This window comes from Neolamprologus brichardi, chromosome 11, assembly GCF_056152115.1.
Source record: "Neolamprologus brichardi isolate AB-2024 chromosome 11, ASM5615211v1, whole genome shotgun sequence".
Taxonomy (NCBI): Eukaryota; Metazoa; Chordata; class Actinopteri; order Cichliformes; family Cichlidae; genus Neolamprologus; species Neolamprologus brichardi.
In genome coordinates, this window is record NC_142114.1 from 1,231,653 (window position 1) to 1,249,734 (window position 18,082).

Consider the following 18,082-nt stretch of genomic DNA (forward strand, 5'->3'; position numbering starts at 1 on the left):
TGAAAGCATGACTTTACAATACTTTTCATAACACGTCCTACAGGGATACCTGCCTTGTGGCGTCCAAATGTGACATTTGTTAGCCACCATTCCTCAGTAGCTCCGATGTGCTGCATTACAACTTGAATTCTTTCTATTATAGAAAATCTTTCATTTCAGAATAAAATACATAGCTTAAAATGAGCTAAAAGTGACATGCAGCAAACGTTAGCTTTTAGGTTTATTTATTATTACATCAGGATAAATTGACCTGCAGCAAATGTTAGGCTTTTCCTCAAGACCAATCAGTTGTTAATTTGAGAACGGGCTGTAATTTAAGAGTAGATATAATTTCTTTTCTTGGCTTGGCAGCATGCCTAGTTAGCATGTTGACATGTAGCTCAAACAGTCAGCTGATTATGATACTGCTAGAAGCAGCTGGCTTGAAAAATATAGTCATTTTCAAATGTGTGCACCATCAAAAACACTTGCTTCACTAGTATACACAGCACAGTTTACCATGTCAGACATTGACATATACGGCAGGCTTATCCTTATATTATCAGAATATATACCATATAATTAGTTTTTCAAAGTTAAGCACGTGTTTGTTACCTAAGCTTAATAAAATGATAACTGAAAGATAAAAATTAAAAGAAAGCGAATAGTGGCAAATGTGGCAATTTGGAAACATGACATGAGTTTGCCATGGAAATGCCAATAGTCTCATTGCTATTTAAAAACTATTATGCTTATATGGTAAAATAAACTAGAAAACATAGACAATCAAAGTTGCTTTAACTGGATTTAATGCGGCATCTTTGCGAGGACTGAAGCTGCTCTGAGAATGTCATAATAAAAAGGGATCAGACGCTTTTGGATATAATTATTATAATAATCTTCTGACTGCAGCCTGACAGGAATTCTGAGTCACAGCCAAGATCACAGAGTACTTTCTTTATATAAAACGACAGTGTTCAATTACAAAGGTGGGACTCAATGCATTCAAATGGAATGGCAGAATACACAGACATCGGGCGAGCTGTGAGACTTTAAATTAAAGGTCACACAACTCGTCACAGACAAAGCAGAAGATAAATGTTGTACGCTATATGATTCACAGTGAATCGAACAGTCAAACAGTGCATATAGAATCTCTAACACATTTAAAAGAAGAAGAATTTTAATAACATGCTTGTTTTTTACAGGTGAAAGCATCACGTAAACATCTGCACCAGACTCAAAGACAAGAAGACCACCAAACACAGCACTGCAATCCCGCGTAAACCAGTTTGGCAATAACATCTGTGAGCTCTGAACAAACAGAATGAAAAAATCGATTGTCCCTCATGTGAACAGCAGAGAGGCTGATGTGGCCACAGCTGACTGAGGTGTACTGGAGCCAGCACTCCTCGATTTAAACCTGGACATATATGAGAAAGACACTTTGTTCCACGAGAGCTGCAGCGAGCTGCCTGTTTTCAGCGGCCCTGTGCGTGTTTTCTTAAACGTGACCTTCGCTCTACCCAGTGGAGGACAGCTAAAAACAACCCACGGCCTCCACCTGAGGTCAGACTCTTGCTGTAACACGTGGAGCAATTTTTGTTTCTTGATCTTTTATATTTTTATTTTTTTGTTTCACTCAACAAAAATCTATATTTTAAGGTAACAATAGATGAACTTTTGTAATTATTTCCAAACTCAGAACCACTTTGCTTCTATCGTTTCTCATCTAGCATTAATGTTTCTTTACTGCAAACAAGCTGCATACTACTATTTTACTTTCTCACTAAAACATGATATATTGTCTAAGCTTACCTTAAAAGGAAAACCTCAAATCTGACCTAACATGGTCGTATATCTTTAGTGAAAACTACTGCAACTAGTTATTATTCCAATTTTTAAAATGTATTTTTAATCTTTATAGCACTTCTACAAACCCAGTTACAAAGTCTTTCACCTCTTGGATAAATAGGTTATAGGTCAAAGGTTGTGACAGTCCTGATCTAATTAACCATAAACTAATGTTCATTCTTTTTAATAGCAACACAAAAGAAAGCCAGTTAAAAGCAACAATAATATTATGTCATTATGTAGCATGTGACATTATTATTTTATTTTTTATATATGTAAACCTGCTGCCTGTATTTTTGTAGTTTAGCTCCATTGTTTTGTTTGGCAGCTGTCCATAAATTTAGTCAGTACGTCTCATACCATTAATTTGTGTTTTAAATTCAAATTTGTATCTATAAAAAACAATTGTTACTTTTTGTTGACTTTTTTTTAGGTTTTCAGAAAATATTTTTGTCATGAATTCATGAAATTATTGATGACAAGAAAGTTGAAGGATATTGCAAAGTGTGTAAATCTAAATTTTGAGACCTTTATAGGACTCATTAAGTCACAGGTATCAGTTTAAACCTGATCTCTATGTTAAAAACAGGTCAGCAGATAAAATGTTTTTGTAAATGTAAGAATGAAGGCAGTTTAAAATGTACTGCAAATATTCATATTTAAACCAATTCTTGAAACAATATTATTAAACTTAATCAACTTTCAATGCAAAATAGCCCCAAAGTAAACATCTGCCTTTAATCAGCATTTAATCCTGGACGACCACTTGACCAACAATGAACAGCTCTATATTGAACCAATCGCACTGTCCTGAGGTGGTGGTTCCCAACCCCGTCTTCTTCACCATCGGAGCGGTGAGCTTTGCTGAGAACTTCCTTGTTGTGGTAGCTGTCATACGGAACAGAAACCTCCACTCGCCAATGTACTGCTTCATCTGCAGCCTGGCAGCCTTCCACGTCATCGCCAGCCTGACCAAAACCTTGGAAAACCTCATGATTGTGTTTGCTGATGTGGGACACTTGAATAAGAAAGGCTCTTCTGAGACCACGCTGGACGATGCAATCGACTCCCTGCTGTGCATGTCTTTTTTGGGGTCCTTTTTCAGTATCCTGGCCATTGCCGTGGACCGGTATGTATGGAGCTCTTGGATATGGAAACATAAATATCTTATCTTAAAATGGTTTATTTTATAGTGTGAAGAATGGTTTTCATGGCGAGATGAACATATTCCACTCTAGGCTACTCATCCCCCAAAATCTCATTTTCTAAGGCATAACAATGCTTAAGGCTATTTGAAAACCCTTTTAAAGAAAGAACTGGCTGCTACTTACAGGAATCCACAACCATGTTATATTTGCCATACAACGAATGATTTATTCTTGCTGCTAATCCAGATGTTCTAAATTGTTTCTCTATGGATCTGTGGCCCCAAAATGATTTATCCTCTGCTGATATTTATATAAGGAGAATTTAAAAAGCTTTCCACTGGGCTCGGACTCTTTGATGTACAGTGAAAGGCTTACTGCAGTGGCTTCCATCATGTCTACCCAAAAATCATGAATACTTTATTACTGCAATGATACTGTTTCTCCACGTTTTAGGCAGCTATCCAAATTTTAAAATCAGTCAAAGAAAAAGAGAATATGGGGTGGCTGTAGCTCAGGTGGTAGAGCAGGTTCTACTGATTGGAAGGTTGGTGGTTCGATTCCTGGCTTCCCCTAGTCTGCATGCCAAATATCCTTGGGCAAGATACTAACCCCAAATTGCTCTCCGATGCATCCATCGGAGTATGAATGTGTGTAAATGTTAGCTATAAAGCACTTAGAAAGATGTGCTTGTGCGAATGGGTCTGAATGGGTGAATGCACAAGTTGTGTAAAGCGCTTTGAGTGCTCAGATGAGTAGAAAAGCGCTATATAAGAACCAGTCCATTTACCAATGCAACATATGCACATTTATTTATAGTTCTTTTTTTTTTTAAAAGGGAACTCTGCTTACTTTCACTTATTTTTCAGTTATATCTACAGTTGAAATACTAAATGCTCATATGGAACACAGCCGTCTTCAGTAGTTTTCCAAGTAATCCTGTGAGCCAAAAGAAAAGCTCTCTAAAAGAGAGCTGATATCCTTCATATATTCATCTCAGGATTTCACCTCTGGTTGTGAGAATAGAAGCGTCACTTGCCCCCCATTAAAACATGTTATTTATAAGAGGCAGCCAGTCACAAAAAGCTTAACTAGCAGTGGCATTAGGAGAGTATAATGAGCAAAATAAAATAATTTTGTCCACTTCTGGACTGAACAACAAGCTAATGATAATGTTCATGACCATGTCCCAGATTTTTCACACAATTGGTCACCCAATTAATGCTCATGCGGCTGATATGCATGTAACTCTTAACTCTGTTTTGGGTTTCACCATCTCCTGAGAAAACAAAAAAATGTTTGACTCTTTACAAAACATGTCATCCAGTGTGGATTAAATGCATTTAGGATTATTTTGTGGCACAAAGCTCCCTGCTAATGGTAATGCACCGCAGTATCATGTTAAAGCTCAGTTAATGTCTTAAATTTAGGCGACCGAGCTGAGTGAGGAAGCTGCAGTGAAGTTAAACGTGGTCACTCAATCCTTGACAGCCTGTGATAAGCTATGAGATAATGAAATGATTTGTTTCTCTTCCAGTTACATCACCATCTTCCATGCACTCCGATACCACAACATCATGACAATGCAGCGCACTGGGGCCATCTTGGGCATCATCTGGAGTGTATGCGGGGGCTTGGGCGTGCTGATGATATTGTTCTTTGACTTCAAGCTCATCATGATCTGCTTCGTCGTATTGTTTTTCATCTCCTTGGTGATTATCTGCTCCCTGTATGTCTACATGTTCATGCTGGCGCGCATCCATGCCAGAAAGATTGCAGCGTTACCGGTTGGTGGCAGGAACAGTCATCACCAGCAGCGGTGGGGGAGCAACATGAGAGGGGCCCAGACCGTCACCATCCTGTTTGGGACGCTGGTGGTTTGCTGGTCGCCATTTTTTTTCCACCTCGTCATCATCATGGTGTGCCCCACGAACCCCTACTGCGAGTGTTACCGATCGCTGTTCCAGCTGCACGTGGCGCTGCTGACGAGCCACGCCCTCTTCGATCCGGCCATATACGCCTTCCGCATCGCCGAGCTCAGGCACACCTTGAGGAAGATGCTGCTTTGTTCTGACTGGAAGCTCTGCTTGTAGAGACACCTGATTGCTTATTTTATTTTAGTCTGTTTATCCAGTCAAATGTTAGCTTTTCATCAAAGTGTCCTTCACTCAGTTGAATATTCAAATTTTAGAGTGAACTGTGAACTTTGTTGCCGCTAAGCAGCTGTTTCTCCTTTCTTTAGAGACATTCTAACATCCTGTGTATTTGAATAGGCACTGTGGCACTGACTACTGTCCGTCGATCTCTCTGTTTTGCTTGACTCCACTGTCTCCTCCTTTCTCCCAACACTTGGATGTTACCTACTTTCACACCAAGTGTCAACGCATTCATGTTTGAAATGAACCTCCTGTGCTAACATCCCGACGCATCCATTTTAGAGAGCCTGTTACCAATGAACATGCATTTTTTCCTCAAACCTGAGTGACACGATGTCCACATTTACAAATGTGAAAAATAAATAGACAACGCTCTCATTTCACTATCTGCTTTTATTCAGACACAATAAAAATAAGTCATCTTAAGCCAGCAAAACATCACTTATTTGAACTGAAGCTCACGTTTACATTTCTTCGTGCCATCGCCGAACACGAAACATGATCCCACAGCTGTTTGCATTGTGTCACTGCACATATACACAGAACTTAGCATGCAACTAGCAATCAAAACACAAGCTAAACCTTGATCCAGGAACATATAATGTTCAGTGTTGTTGCTGCTGCTTTTTGTGGGAACGAAAACAGAGCACTTCACAATAATCAGCAACAATCAATCATTCTGCAAAACTGCACAAATGCTACGCTGGAAGTGGATGTACACTTAGCAAAATATTTGTTTTCTTTACTAATTAAACTTACAATGGAGACAAAACAATGTACAGTTTTACATCAATACTCAAAGCACTTTTCATTGTGTTATACTTTTTTGATCTTACATTTTCAAAGTACTTGCAATAAACATTAAAGGAAATAACAGTAAGGCAATTACAAGACTGAACGAAGAAAAACATCCTTCTAGCGCTGTTGTTTTCTCTTAAAACAACTCTTATATTACTTTCCATCCACAAACCAAAATGCATCAGCCTGAAAACGTCAACAATATAAACAAATTCTCTGTTTTTGCAATAAATACTGATACGTAACAGCAAATAACTCATTTCTTTTAGTATCTACCGCACAGCAACATTCTGTATGAAAGAGCAGTTTCAGCAGATGGCCACATTTCCGGTAAAAATCTGTCAAGCTTCTCAGTTTGGAGGTAGACACCACCAACACACGCTTACAGAAGGTATAGTGAAGCTATTTGTACATTCATTTTAACATTTCAAGCAGCTTTACATAGCTTTATACAGCAGGGTGGCATTGAGAAGTGATCACTGGGGGTCACAGTGACTCAACAGAGCAGTGACTTTACATTCAGATCATAGCAGAGACTGCTGTGCTATCGGGCGGATTTGAGACGTTTGCTTGTTAAGTGTAGCACTAATGCAGCACAGGGCGAACAGCAGCAGGCAGAAAACTGGCTGATGACAAGTGATGTCAAAAGTTCAGCTTAGCAGGGCAGACAACTTCTCCCATGTACAGATAACAAGCAAGGTGTTTGCAGTGAGGCCATTTACAAATAATGTGCAACTGGTGGGTCTGCTTGCATTGGGTGTTAAAACATAATCCTCCAAAGGAACACTGAGTCCATTAAGTGTATGAGAAGAAAAAGAATCAGCTCAATATGCAATTCCTGTTTGTCGAAGAGTGCTCATATACCTCCTTTAGAACATGTGCATGCAATCTGAGCGGCATTAGTTCAAAATATGTTTTCCTCCTAAAATGACAAACTATTATAAAAAGCCTGAAGATGTGCTAAAACCTATAAGAATCAGAACTGGTCAGATAGTCACTGCTCTGTAACCACCTGAATTTTGGAGGTAGATAACCTCTCAAATCTGTCAGTATTCTTGCATTAGAGCAGTGCACTGGCCTTTTGGGGGCTTTCATGGTGTGTTAGGCAACATTTTACCTCCATCACATTGCCATCATCGCACACTAGTATTATGAAATCACTTTTACAGCTGCAGGTGGTGCTTCTGTTGAGCCGTATGTGCCTTCTGCATCACTAGACGGAAGGTGCCCCTTTGTTTTAAAAATGTCTTTATAAATCGATTATATTTATGTAGCTTTTATTTATCCTAATTATGAAAACAGTTGTTTTCTAATGGCACAACCCAAATGTTAGACCTGTACTACCACTGATCAGGGTTTTTACTGGGAAATGAGTTAGGCATACTCAAGATATCTTCTTGTTATCTGGTTTCACAAAGCCTCCCATCAGCAGTCATGTTAAGTGGCTATGCCAGTGGTTATCAGCTCAGTAAGTCAACCCAGAATCCCCCAATTCTACATGTAAGAATCCATATAAAAGGAGCGGTGATATAGATCATTCTAGAGCTGCCTGTTTGTCTTCTATTACAACCTGTTTTCTTAAGAATGAAGAAATTAAAAACACAATACAGGCTAAAAGGAACAAATGATTAATACATTAATAAAGTAAATTACTTGTATTCTTACTAGTAAATGATTTGTGAGCAAGTAAAGAACAAAGTCAACAATTGAAAGGATTTACTGCTTTAATCAGTTTCTTTTGAAGATTTTTGCCGCGACACAAAAGGCTATAGATAAATTAAATTGTTTTGCAGTCACCAGGAAAAAAAGTTAGAAAGTTTTCCTCTCAAACCACATCCCGCTTTGTAGTTAAGGGCCGAAGCTATCTCTTGAATCTTAAAAGCAAATGATTCCCTTTCTTCCTTCAGTTTTTCCAGCTTGGCGTCAGAGGCAGACTAAAGATTTCTCGAGACAAAATTTCTAATCGACAAAATGACACTATTTGACATAAAGCCGTTCCATATAATGGTAGCTGGCTCATTTGACCATTATCCTCTCCAGCAACAGGTTCATTCAGGCAGAAAAATCCAGGAGTAAAAGAAGAATTACAGTCATGCTGGTAAGAAAACCAATAAACTGCATGGTAGTCTTCCATGCTAAAGCCAGTTGTTTCTGTTAAATCAATACATGGGCTACTTTGATGGCTGCATGGTCCTACAGGGTCTAGTGAAAAAACATTTAGTTTTTGTTCATAAAGTCACAAAGTAAAAAACAACTGTTAAGCTTTGAAAAATAGAAATTTACTTTCTGTGGTAAAAAAGTAATCTATGTGATCTATGGTGTATTTGTTTGACCTTGTCATTACTTACCTACAGTGCAACATATTCAATATGTTCACGTTAAGACTTGTTTTCTTCTTGTTCGACTATTTTCAATATAAATATATGGCTGCATCGCAATTTTTCAAGCCTTAAAACCATGTGATGTTGATGGAAAAGTCCTTGAAGCAGCCATCCAGGCTGTGCAGATCCATAAAAAGTTCACAAGACCATAAGAGGGTCTGATTTTAACCATAAGAGATCTTACATTTATAAATTATGCTGAAACTGGTGGGAAATGAGAGGATTTGACTTTCTTGAAATATAAAATAAGCTGCCAGTTTTCCGCTTCATTTCATAACCTTTGACCAATTTTCTGCAAACCTCCACTTTCCTCTGTTTAATACACCTAAATTATTTCTGCCTGTCTTTTATGTTTTTACATATGCTGACAGCCTTGTGCATCTTGCTATACTTTACTGTACTCTGGCATTACAATTCAATTTTATTTATAGAGCACCAATTCACAAAGGCTATCTCAAGGCACTCAATATTGTAAGCTAAAGATCCTACAATGTTTGAAAGACACGCCAACGATCACACGGCCCTCTATGAGCAAGCAATTAATGACAATGGAAGAAAAAACTCCTATTTGACAGGAAGAACCCTCCAGCAGAACCAGGCTCATCTACCATGATTGATTGGGGGTGAGGAGAATGAGAAGAGAACAGAGCGAGACAGGACAAAAGCAAAACTATAGCAGAGAAAGCCAGAGTTTAATAATGGTTAATGATTAAATTCAGTAGTGGTGCACAAGAAGCGCTCTGTGCATCATAGGAACTTTGTAGCGTGGCTGCCTGTGAGGATCATTAATCTCCATTAGATATTCAACATTTATTTCTTGCAAGTGGTGAAACTATCCAGACTTGCCATCTTAAAATTGTCTTTGTTTTTGCTCTAAGTTTGCCAAGGTCCAGTCTTTGTTACCAGGACATGTACACACCAAAGAAAATAAGTGAAACTGTAGATTCCAGTACCTAATAGACAAACAGAGTATAGGCAACTGCAGCTACAAATAAGAGCATTTTACAGGGTTAGTTCAGCCAACATGAACGATGTCTGAGAGATCACTTTCACTTTAGTAATGTTTTAATTGATGTCTGTTTTTAGATTTAACTGGACAACCATTGCTGGCCCTGATGGAGCACCCAGTGAGTGACAGAGAGTCTTCTATGCAGAGGACGTGCGACTCTTTTTCTCTGACCCTCCTGAAATTCAAAATAATTATTTAGCATCTCAAACAGATTTGGTAGAGGACTCTGTGAAAGATGTGGAAAAGATTTTTGATTATAATATTCAAAATCTGAATAAATATAAGTGTTGTTTCACTTGCGCTTGTTTTATGTGTGACTCTGCATTTAATATTGGAAAATATTCAATTCATAACTGACAGTGAACTAAAACATAATTCACTGCCCTGATATGCACATGCTGTTCTAGGTAGACTGTTACATTGTCACAATTTAAAGCTTAAGGGTCTTTAAAAAAAACTAGATACTACTTAGTAACCGAAGCACTACTCTCCATGACTGGGAAACAGACTTTGATGTGTAAAATTGTTGTTTTAATTTGTAGTCACAGCTTGAAAGAAAAGCAAACCCCCCCCCAAAAAAACTCACTGACATATGGATGTGGATAATTCTTACCACACCTTCCCCAACTTTTGCTGACTTCATTGCCTTTGTTAATTTATGCATGTCAGGTTAATGTTCACGGAAGTACATCCAGCCGTCTAAATTAACATTTGGGTACATTTGGCAGTAATTCTGTAATTTAAAGCCAGTATATGAGCACTCTTGCAGCACTGAAAGAAAAATATCCTGTCTATCCATTTGGCTACTGCATCAGACATATTCTGGGAACAGAGAATAATAATCTTGCCTATTAAAAAAGAAAGGACAAAGAAAAAAAGATAAAAGAAATGTCAGGGAGAATGAAAAGCAGGCCACAAACAGTTTTGTGTGACGCACATTACTATGAATCATGGGCTTCGACTTTATATGATCCTAACTAAGCCTTAAAATAATGCATCTAGTAAACTTTTTGTGTACATGGTGGACGCATTAGGAGATAACTCAATGTTCCAGTCTCTTTTCCAGCTTATAGTTTTCAATAGTTGCTTGTTTGACGGTACACTGTACTGTCTGAAAAGTGCAGTGAACCAGTCCTCGGGTAGTAGTATTTCTATTCCAGCATCATCCTTTCACTGGTCTTTTCTATTTCTCAGTACTTACCAGTCAAAGCACAGATGTTCGTGCAGACGTTTCTCACACTGTAACAGCAGATGATCTCCTTAAACGTCTTCCTCATCTCCTGACTCCTGAAGGCATAGATCAGCGGGTCAATCACTGAGTTGCACATGATGAGGATGAGGTACATGTTGAAGTGGGACATGAAGCACACGCAGTAGAGATTCCGTGGGCAAGAGATCATCAGGATGAGGTGGAGAAAGAAGGGAGCCCAGCAGACGATAAAGATCCCCAGAAGGATGGTCAGTGTGATAGCCCCCTTCATGCTGGTGCGCTGATGGATGGAGTTGTAGCCGGGCAGGGCGGCAATGCGCTTCACGTGCGAGCGAGCGAGCATGAACATGTGACTATAGAGGGAGGCCATGATGAGCAGCATGGCAAAAAACATAGAGATCAGGCAGATGATCACAGGAGTGGAGTCTGAGTAGATAATGAAGACAATCCCGCAGCCAGTGCAGAAGGTCCAGATTCCCCCGATGATACAGCCAGCTCTCCTCACCGTCATGATGTTGTGGTACCTCAGTGCATAGAAGATGGTGACGTACCTGTGGATAATAACATAGTATCCACCTCAGTAACCTCTAATTTTATATCAACATTTATTGCTCACTGATGAATTACAAAAAGTCAGAAAACTTGACATTTAAACATAACGGGGACGGTGAGTGTGCTGAATACAATAACTCACAGAGAGCGAACCAGACTACAGGTCACATGAAGTGAGACATTTATTCTTGAGACATTCAATATTTAATGAGGATAACGTTAGGCAACCTCGGGTTGTTGATCACGCATAACGTACATTTATACATAAAAGGTGCAATTTTGTTATTTGGTGGCTCTGTTGTAACCTCTGGTATGAATGTAATTTATATGTCTTTGAGACAATCTCGAAAATATTAAATGTCACTGAGAAACCAAATGAATATCATATTGTCAAGTTGTCCTGATTCTTGTACACCATGTATTTATACCTGATTCATATACTGAATCAGAGTCAGCCTAATATGGACCCGAGTCCACCTCTTTCAAACTGCTTCTGGGGATGGTACAGTATCATCCAGTATGATGATCTATGCAATGTTTGCAGTTTTATACGTGCTCCAGTACATGAAGGAATAGCAAGCATGGAAAAGGGAACAAAAGGAATGCCTATGTGTTAGAAAGAGTAAGTTTTAACTCAGTTAATTCAATTCAATTCAATTCAATTTTATTTATATAGCGCCAAATCACAACAAAAGTCGCCTCAAGGCGCTTCATAGATACAGAGAAAAACCCAACAACCATATGATCCCCTATGAGCAGCACTTTGGCGACAGTGGGAAGGAAAAACTCCCTTTTAACAGGAAGAAACCTCCGGCAGAACCAGGCTCAGGGAGGGGCGGCCATCTGCTGCGACCAGTTGGGGAGAGAGAAGGAAGGAAGTTGAATGTATATGGATCAAATATCAACATGTCTGACAAACATTTAAAAAAGAACAGTTTTTCCAGTTATTCTACATTCATTATTAAGCAGACAATTGATTAAATGGTAATCAATGGTAACAAAGACACACTTTTAAAATAGTGATCACATGCTAAATGTAGCTGTGAATGGTTGTGCAATCAGGACGAACTAATAAAGAACAAGGCACTGAATAGTTTGAAGGCCTTATTGCAATTCTTCCAATTATTGTCATTTGTTAGGTTCTAGAACTAAGAAGTTATAAAATTACTGTGTCAGAGAAAATTTTTGAGCGGCATCCTGGTGCTCCGTAAACCTGCATGGGTTCTTTGGCTTCCACCCACAGTCCAAAGACTTGCATGGTAGGTTAACCCACCGAATTAGGAGATTTGAGACAGACGTTTTTGAAATAGAAAGGTCAAAATGAAAGCACAAGATCAAGAAATTACCAGTGTGCCATCGGTGCCTATGAAATATTCAACTCTTAATAATACAGCTTTGCTGTTAAATATTCAGGCTTCAAGGTGAGCTCAAGCTCAGATGAAATTAAAAGATCCATTTTTGTCAATGTGAAAAGACCATAAAAAGACACGAATGGTGAAGATGAAAAAAACCTGCACATTTCAAGGATTTAAAATCTACTTCACAAGCATACAAAAAAGGAAAAGGATGAAAAGGGAAATCAGGGAAAGATGGACATTTTCTCAGTTTTCTGTCTTGCCAGATAATTTATTGTAAAGTAAAAAGTAAAAAAACTAAAATTTTCTGTCTGTCTTAACATTTGCACAGATGCATTAGAGTAAGCAGCGATGGTAAATGGCCTGTATTTGTATAGCGCTTTACATATCCAGTCATCCACCCATTCACACACACATTCACACACTGGTGATGGCAAGCTACATTGTAGCCACAGCCACCCTGGGGCGCACTGACAGAAGTGATCCCCATGATGAATGAACCAAATTTGTTGTGTGTATCAGAGAAAGAAGGTGGAAATTAAGAAATAAAATGTCAATTTAAAACAAAAAATTAAACTGCATCAAGGCTGGTTTACTCATCTGCTTAAAATTAAATTCATTCACACAGTGAGACAACAAAAACACTTTGATCTGTTCAGCAGTGACAACTAAGATTTAGTGCGAGCAGTATTTTTCATTCATTGGAATTGTCTCTCCTCTTTACCCCATATGTGTATTTGTACAGGTATATAATGACTTTAATATACTCCCTTTGGTTTTTTTTTCTTTCTTTCTTTTTTGTTTGCTTTGTTATGTTTTATGCTTTTCTTGATAATGAATAAAAACTGTTTAAAGAGAGAAAAAAAGGAATTGTCAGAGGGAACACATGACAGGAATTAACTGAAGGAGTGCCAAATAAGCACTGCCTCGATTTTCCTTAAAATTAATCATAAAATTACAGGGTCCTTTTTTGTTGTTATAAATTATAAAACGTCAGTTATGTTCAAGAACATTATTAGGAAACTGGGGGCAGTGGTGTTGGGCTGATGGATGAGGATTAGTTGTGACTAGAGCCTTCAATTAAAACTTCAGTTCCCTTAAAAACATTTCAAAAGGAAACTATTAAGAAACAATAGCAAAAAAAGAAAACAAAGATATATTTGTGCTTATACTCCCTTCCATCATTACCTGTCCACAGCAATGGCCAGCAGGCTACACATGGATGCAACGACAGAGATGCAGATCATGGAGTCCACCATGTTGTCCATCTGCCTGATAAAGTGATCCTCCACCACCAGCTGTCTGTTGTTGAGAAGATAAATGATGATGGTCTCCCAGGCGTTGGACACACTCACCAGCATGTCTGCTACTGCCAAACTGCAAAAAAACAAAATACTTTATACAACCCTTATTCCGCAAACAGATGTTCAAATAAATGTTTCTGTATGTACTTCCTTCTGTGTATTCAGGAGCTGACAGAATAGCTGCATTCACCCTCCTGTTGTGTAAACACTTTCTTCTCACAGTCATACTGGGAAAACCAATTAATTGATTTAATGCCTGAGTACAGTCTTTCACATTCTCCGGAGGTGCAGTTGAGGCAATGCTTTGACAGTCACATGCACTCATAGCCTTTGCACAAACAACAAAGCCAGCAAAGATGGTGGAAAAATGGATCCTATCTCCCCAGTTAAAAGTGGTCACGGAAAAAAAAACTGCACTGCTGGCAGACAAACAGATGCTTGATGCTGTTTCCAAATACTGTTATTAAATAATACTAATATTTTAAGAGCTTCTTAAAAATAAACAACACATCTATGCTATTTATGTATATTTACATCTAAAATTTGATGTTTTTCCACAGCAAAAATGGTTAAAACAGTGATCCTATAACTGCTGGTGGCTGATGGTCAGAGTATATAGTGTGCATAGTGTGAACAGATGCAGGGGCAGATCTAGGCAAATTTTCTTTGGGTGGCATGGAAATCAAATGGGGTGGCAAAATCAAAGCAATTTATTTTTTACACATATGCATGTGTTACATTCTGTAATATGTCTTATATACAGTTAAAATACATCAAAAGCAGTAAGTATACAGATATTTCATATAAACGTAGTCTATAATTTTCTTTTCTTTAGCCCACATAATTAAACATTTCAGTTACATAAAATGTGAATTTGGATTTTATGTACTAGCCTGTATGATAAATAAGTATGTAGCCCAATAAGCATAAAATCAATAAAGCTACACAACATGAGGTGATTCATTTACAAGCACAAGTCTAACTAAAGTTTCACAATCTTTTTTAATTAGAAACCATCAAATTGCTTAAATTTACACAAAATGCCACAAATGAACACATTTTTTCACAAATTTTTCATGTTTTATTTGGTTAACACTCTGGGGTCCAGTCCAGGGTATAATTGGCCATTTCGGACTATTTTTTATTTTATTGTTGTGTTTCACCTTTAAATTTATTGATTTATTTTTGCCTTGCCTTGTTCTTTTCAGCACAATCTCATCTGTCTGAATTTACAGTTATTTTTTCCTTCACTGTACTAACACAATTGAACTGAAATCACACACAAACATATGAGCCAAGTAAGGAAAAGGTTCTTTCACTGTAAAAACCACATACATGTTTACAGCTCTCTAGATCAGCGGTCTCCAACCTTTTTTGCGCCACGGACCGGTTTATGCCCGACAATATTTTCACGGACCGGCCTTTAAGGTGTCGCGGATAAATACAACAAAATAAAACTACTACCAGTACCGAAAAAAAGAAGATTTATTCATAACACACGTGAAAAGACCCAGGAAAACCGAGTTAACGATAAAAACGATAACAAAATAACGCTGAAAACCGATAAAAACCCTGACAACTATACATTTCACACCTGAGCCTCAACTCTCGCGGCCCGGTACCAAACGACTCACGGACCGGTACCGGTCCGAGGCCCGGGGGTTGGGGACCGCTGCTCTAGATACACAACTCAGAACCTGATTGGTCCCAATTTTAACTCTGAATTGTTTGCCGTGGACTAAATTTAGAGTCAGGAAAAGTCTAGTTTTAGTTGACACATTATTTGAGAGGTGTCGCAGAGCAAGGTCAACAATCTGGCTGTTGTTAGTTTTCTAGATTTTCCACAGCTTTCCATGTTTGGACTCCATGCCTTGACTTGACAAATGATTCGTATAATGAGTAAAAGCTTCTTGGCCAGAAGAGGTGATATTTAAAACATGCAGCTTAAGATGTTTTTCTATGCTTTGGTGCCATTTTGGTGTTTTGGTGTTCAAATGTTCCAATTCTTGTTGGCGAAGCAATTTGTTCAAGTGCCAAAGAAAATGACAGCCGAGTCTCACAGAAATAATAATGAGCACGAGGTCTTAACACCACGTTGAGTGGAGGTGGCATGTAATATGTTAGAATTACAGCCCACAGAAAGCAACAGGCTCTCCTCTATTGTCTTGGTTACCAAGGCAGCATATTATATCACGATCAACATCGTGGACTGACTCACCAAATACTCACAACTTACCTATAGAGAGAAAACAACACATTAAGTAGGAATGCATTTCTTTTTCCCCATGAATCAAATGGATTTTCAAATAAAAGATAACAAGTGTTATCCTGCAGTAACTCGCTGTACCTCAGTGTTACGCCGTGGCACTCATTCAGAACCACATGAATAGAAGCGCTATACAGCTCGCCAGAAATTCAAAGCCTTAGTTGAATGTCTGCTGTCTCTGCACAGCTGAAACATATTTGCTTTTGTCTTAGTAAGAGGATTAAGTCTTTCAAATCAGAAGACAGACCCAAACAAAGTCACAAGAAATTGGTGCTGATGTGAAAACAGACATCCAAGTATTTTTCTGATTTATACAGTAGCGTCGTTAAAAGTGTGACTTGATTTTGATGTGACAGCTGCCCCAAATATGTCATGATTTTTGAGTCCACAGATCTCTATTGGTTGGAGACAAATTTAAAGAAAGAAGGTTAATCATAAGTTGTTTAGATCATCGTTACCTAATGATTAGTCTAAGCAGGGCACAAGATTATAAGATCAAAAAGCCTCTTTTGTGACTCCCTGCTACAAATGGTTTCATTTAACCATTTATAATCAGGATAAAAGATTTATGTCATTTTCAAGAGTTCACATGTTTCCTCTGGCAACACATACTGCATGACATTTTTCTAAGTGGAAAGAATGATTCGATTTCACATTGGATTATATTGGAAATCTGCTTCGGCCAAGCTCAGGATGAGCAATTATCTGCAACTGTTCTTCGCCTTTTATAAATAAACCAACTTTTCCACTTCAGGCAAAAGAAAAATATTTTTTGCGCAACTGAGCTTTTTAATCAGTTACATGAAGGAGAAGGTTTGGAAGTTGAAACTCATTATTTCTTTGAATTCTGGCAAAAAATCCTGTTGTGTAATCACATAGAAGCATACTCTAGACTGTCACCTTGAAGTCACACTTCTACAAAACAAAAGTTAGCTCTACCTGAGCCTGTAAGCCATCCAAATTGCTTTTTATGGTTACTTGTTTTATTTTTCTTTCTTTCTTACTTGCTTGTTTGCTTGCTTGCTGGCATGCTTCCTTGTGTTCTCCTTGCTTTCAATTTAAAAGAGACCAGTAGGATAGCTCGCTTGGCATCTCCTGCCAGGCAGTTCCACAGCTGAGGGGCCTAGTAGGCAAAGGCCCGGTAACCTTTCATGACCTTTCCAGAACCTTCATTCATGAACCTTTAACAGAGCACTGCCAGAGGACCTCAGGAGCCAAACTATTCTCAATAAAAACTACTGTTAGCCAGTGAAGGGCAACAGGGAGGGATTGGTATGTTGTGGTTGCTTCTCTTTCTGTGGTTTTAAAGCTGGGCAACATCAGCTGTAGCCTCTGGAGCAGAGTACAGTGCATTACAATATTCAATTCTATAGGCAATAAAAGAATTGATGACCTTTTTAGAACAGAAAGGAAGGAAACAATCTAATCCTGGTTAGCTGTCTCGGTCGTACAAAGCATGACTGAACCACTTTAATCATTTGTGTAACAAAAGATAAATCAGGATCTTTCTGAGCATAATTGATAACGGTTCATGTCTATTAATTACATCAACATAAGCTACTCCGAAAGTTATTGGTTCAGTGTCTGGCAGATACCTAAAATCCATCCACATAGGGGTTTATTCACATTGCATTGAAGCTGACAGTTGTTTGCTGGGGAATATTCCAGGATCATTGTTGTGATTTCATTATTAGTTATTATTAATAGTACTGTTATTATCTTTAGATTATTATTTATGTTCCTCAACCCCAACTGGTGGCAATGGATGGCTGCCCCTGCATGGTTCTATCAGAGATATACTGTATTCCTTCTCATCTGAGGTTTTCTGGGTGTTATTGTAGGGTCTTTACCTTATAAGTTGAAGTAACTTGTTATGATTTTACACTACATAAATAAAACTGAACTGAATTGAATTGACTGAACTGCTGAATTGCTTTCATAGGTCATCCTCAAATGTATTTGCTATCAGGTCGTAGGTCAGTCAGGATGGTCTAATGAAGCGTATCCTGCACTCTCACGGATAGTTGCTTCAATCACTTGCATCTAAGTTGAGAAATGTTTATCTCATTGTTT

General features: G+C 38.3%; 2 protein-coding genes across 2 annotated transcripts in view; one reads left to right on the top strand and one right to left on the bottom strand.

The window, feature by feature from the left end:
• The first annotated feature begins 1,224 nt into the window (after window positions 1–1,224).
• On the top strand, window positions 1,225–9,556 carry mc2r (melanocortin 2 receptor). Its single transcript, XM_006795993.3, has 3 exons — window positions 1,225–2,962; window positions 4,516–5,067; window positions 9,400–9,556. Exons 1-3 carry the CDS (start codon window positions 2,610–2,612, stop codon window positions 9,446–9,448), a joined length of 954 nt encoding a protein of 317 aa, XP_006796056.2. The 5' UTR covers window positions 1,225–2,609; the 3' UTR covers window positions 9,449–9,556.
• Window positions 5,513–18,082, bottom strand: part of mc5ra (melanocortin 5a receptor) — a 28,169-nt gene continuing 15,599 nt past the window's right edge. Inside the window, exons 4-5 of the mRNA XM_006795991.3 lie at window positions 13,628–13,816; window positions 5,513–11,083 (exon numbers count right to left, since the gene is read on the bottom strand). Coding sequence (XP_006796054.1) covers window positions 10,513–11,083; window positions 13,628–13,816 — 760 coding nt within the window. The 3' untranslated portion in view covers window positions 5,513–10,512. The remainder of the gene's footprint in view (window positions 11,084–13,627; window positions 13,817–18,082) is intronic.

Bases quoted from the DNA above. Each gene is read 5' to 3' on its own strand.
- mc2r (XM_006795993.3), top strand. From the start codon at position 2,610: ATGAACAGCTCTATATTGAACCAATCGCACTGTCCTGAGGTGGTGGTT. The intron at 2,963-4,515 runs GTATGTATGGAG...TTTCTCTTCCAG, and splicing joins CTGGCCATTGCCGTGGACCG to TTACATCACCATCTTCCATG. The intron at 5,068-9,399 runs GTAGAGACACCT...GTCTGTTTTTAG, and splicing joins TCTGACTGGAAGCTCTGCTT to ATTTAACTGGACAACCATTG.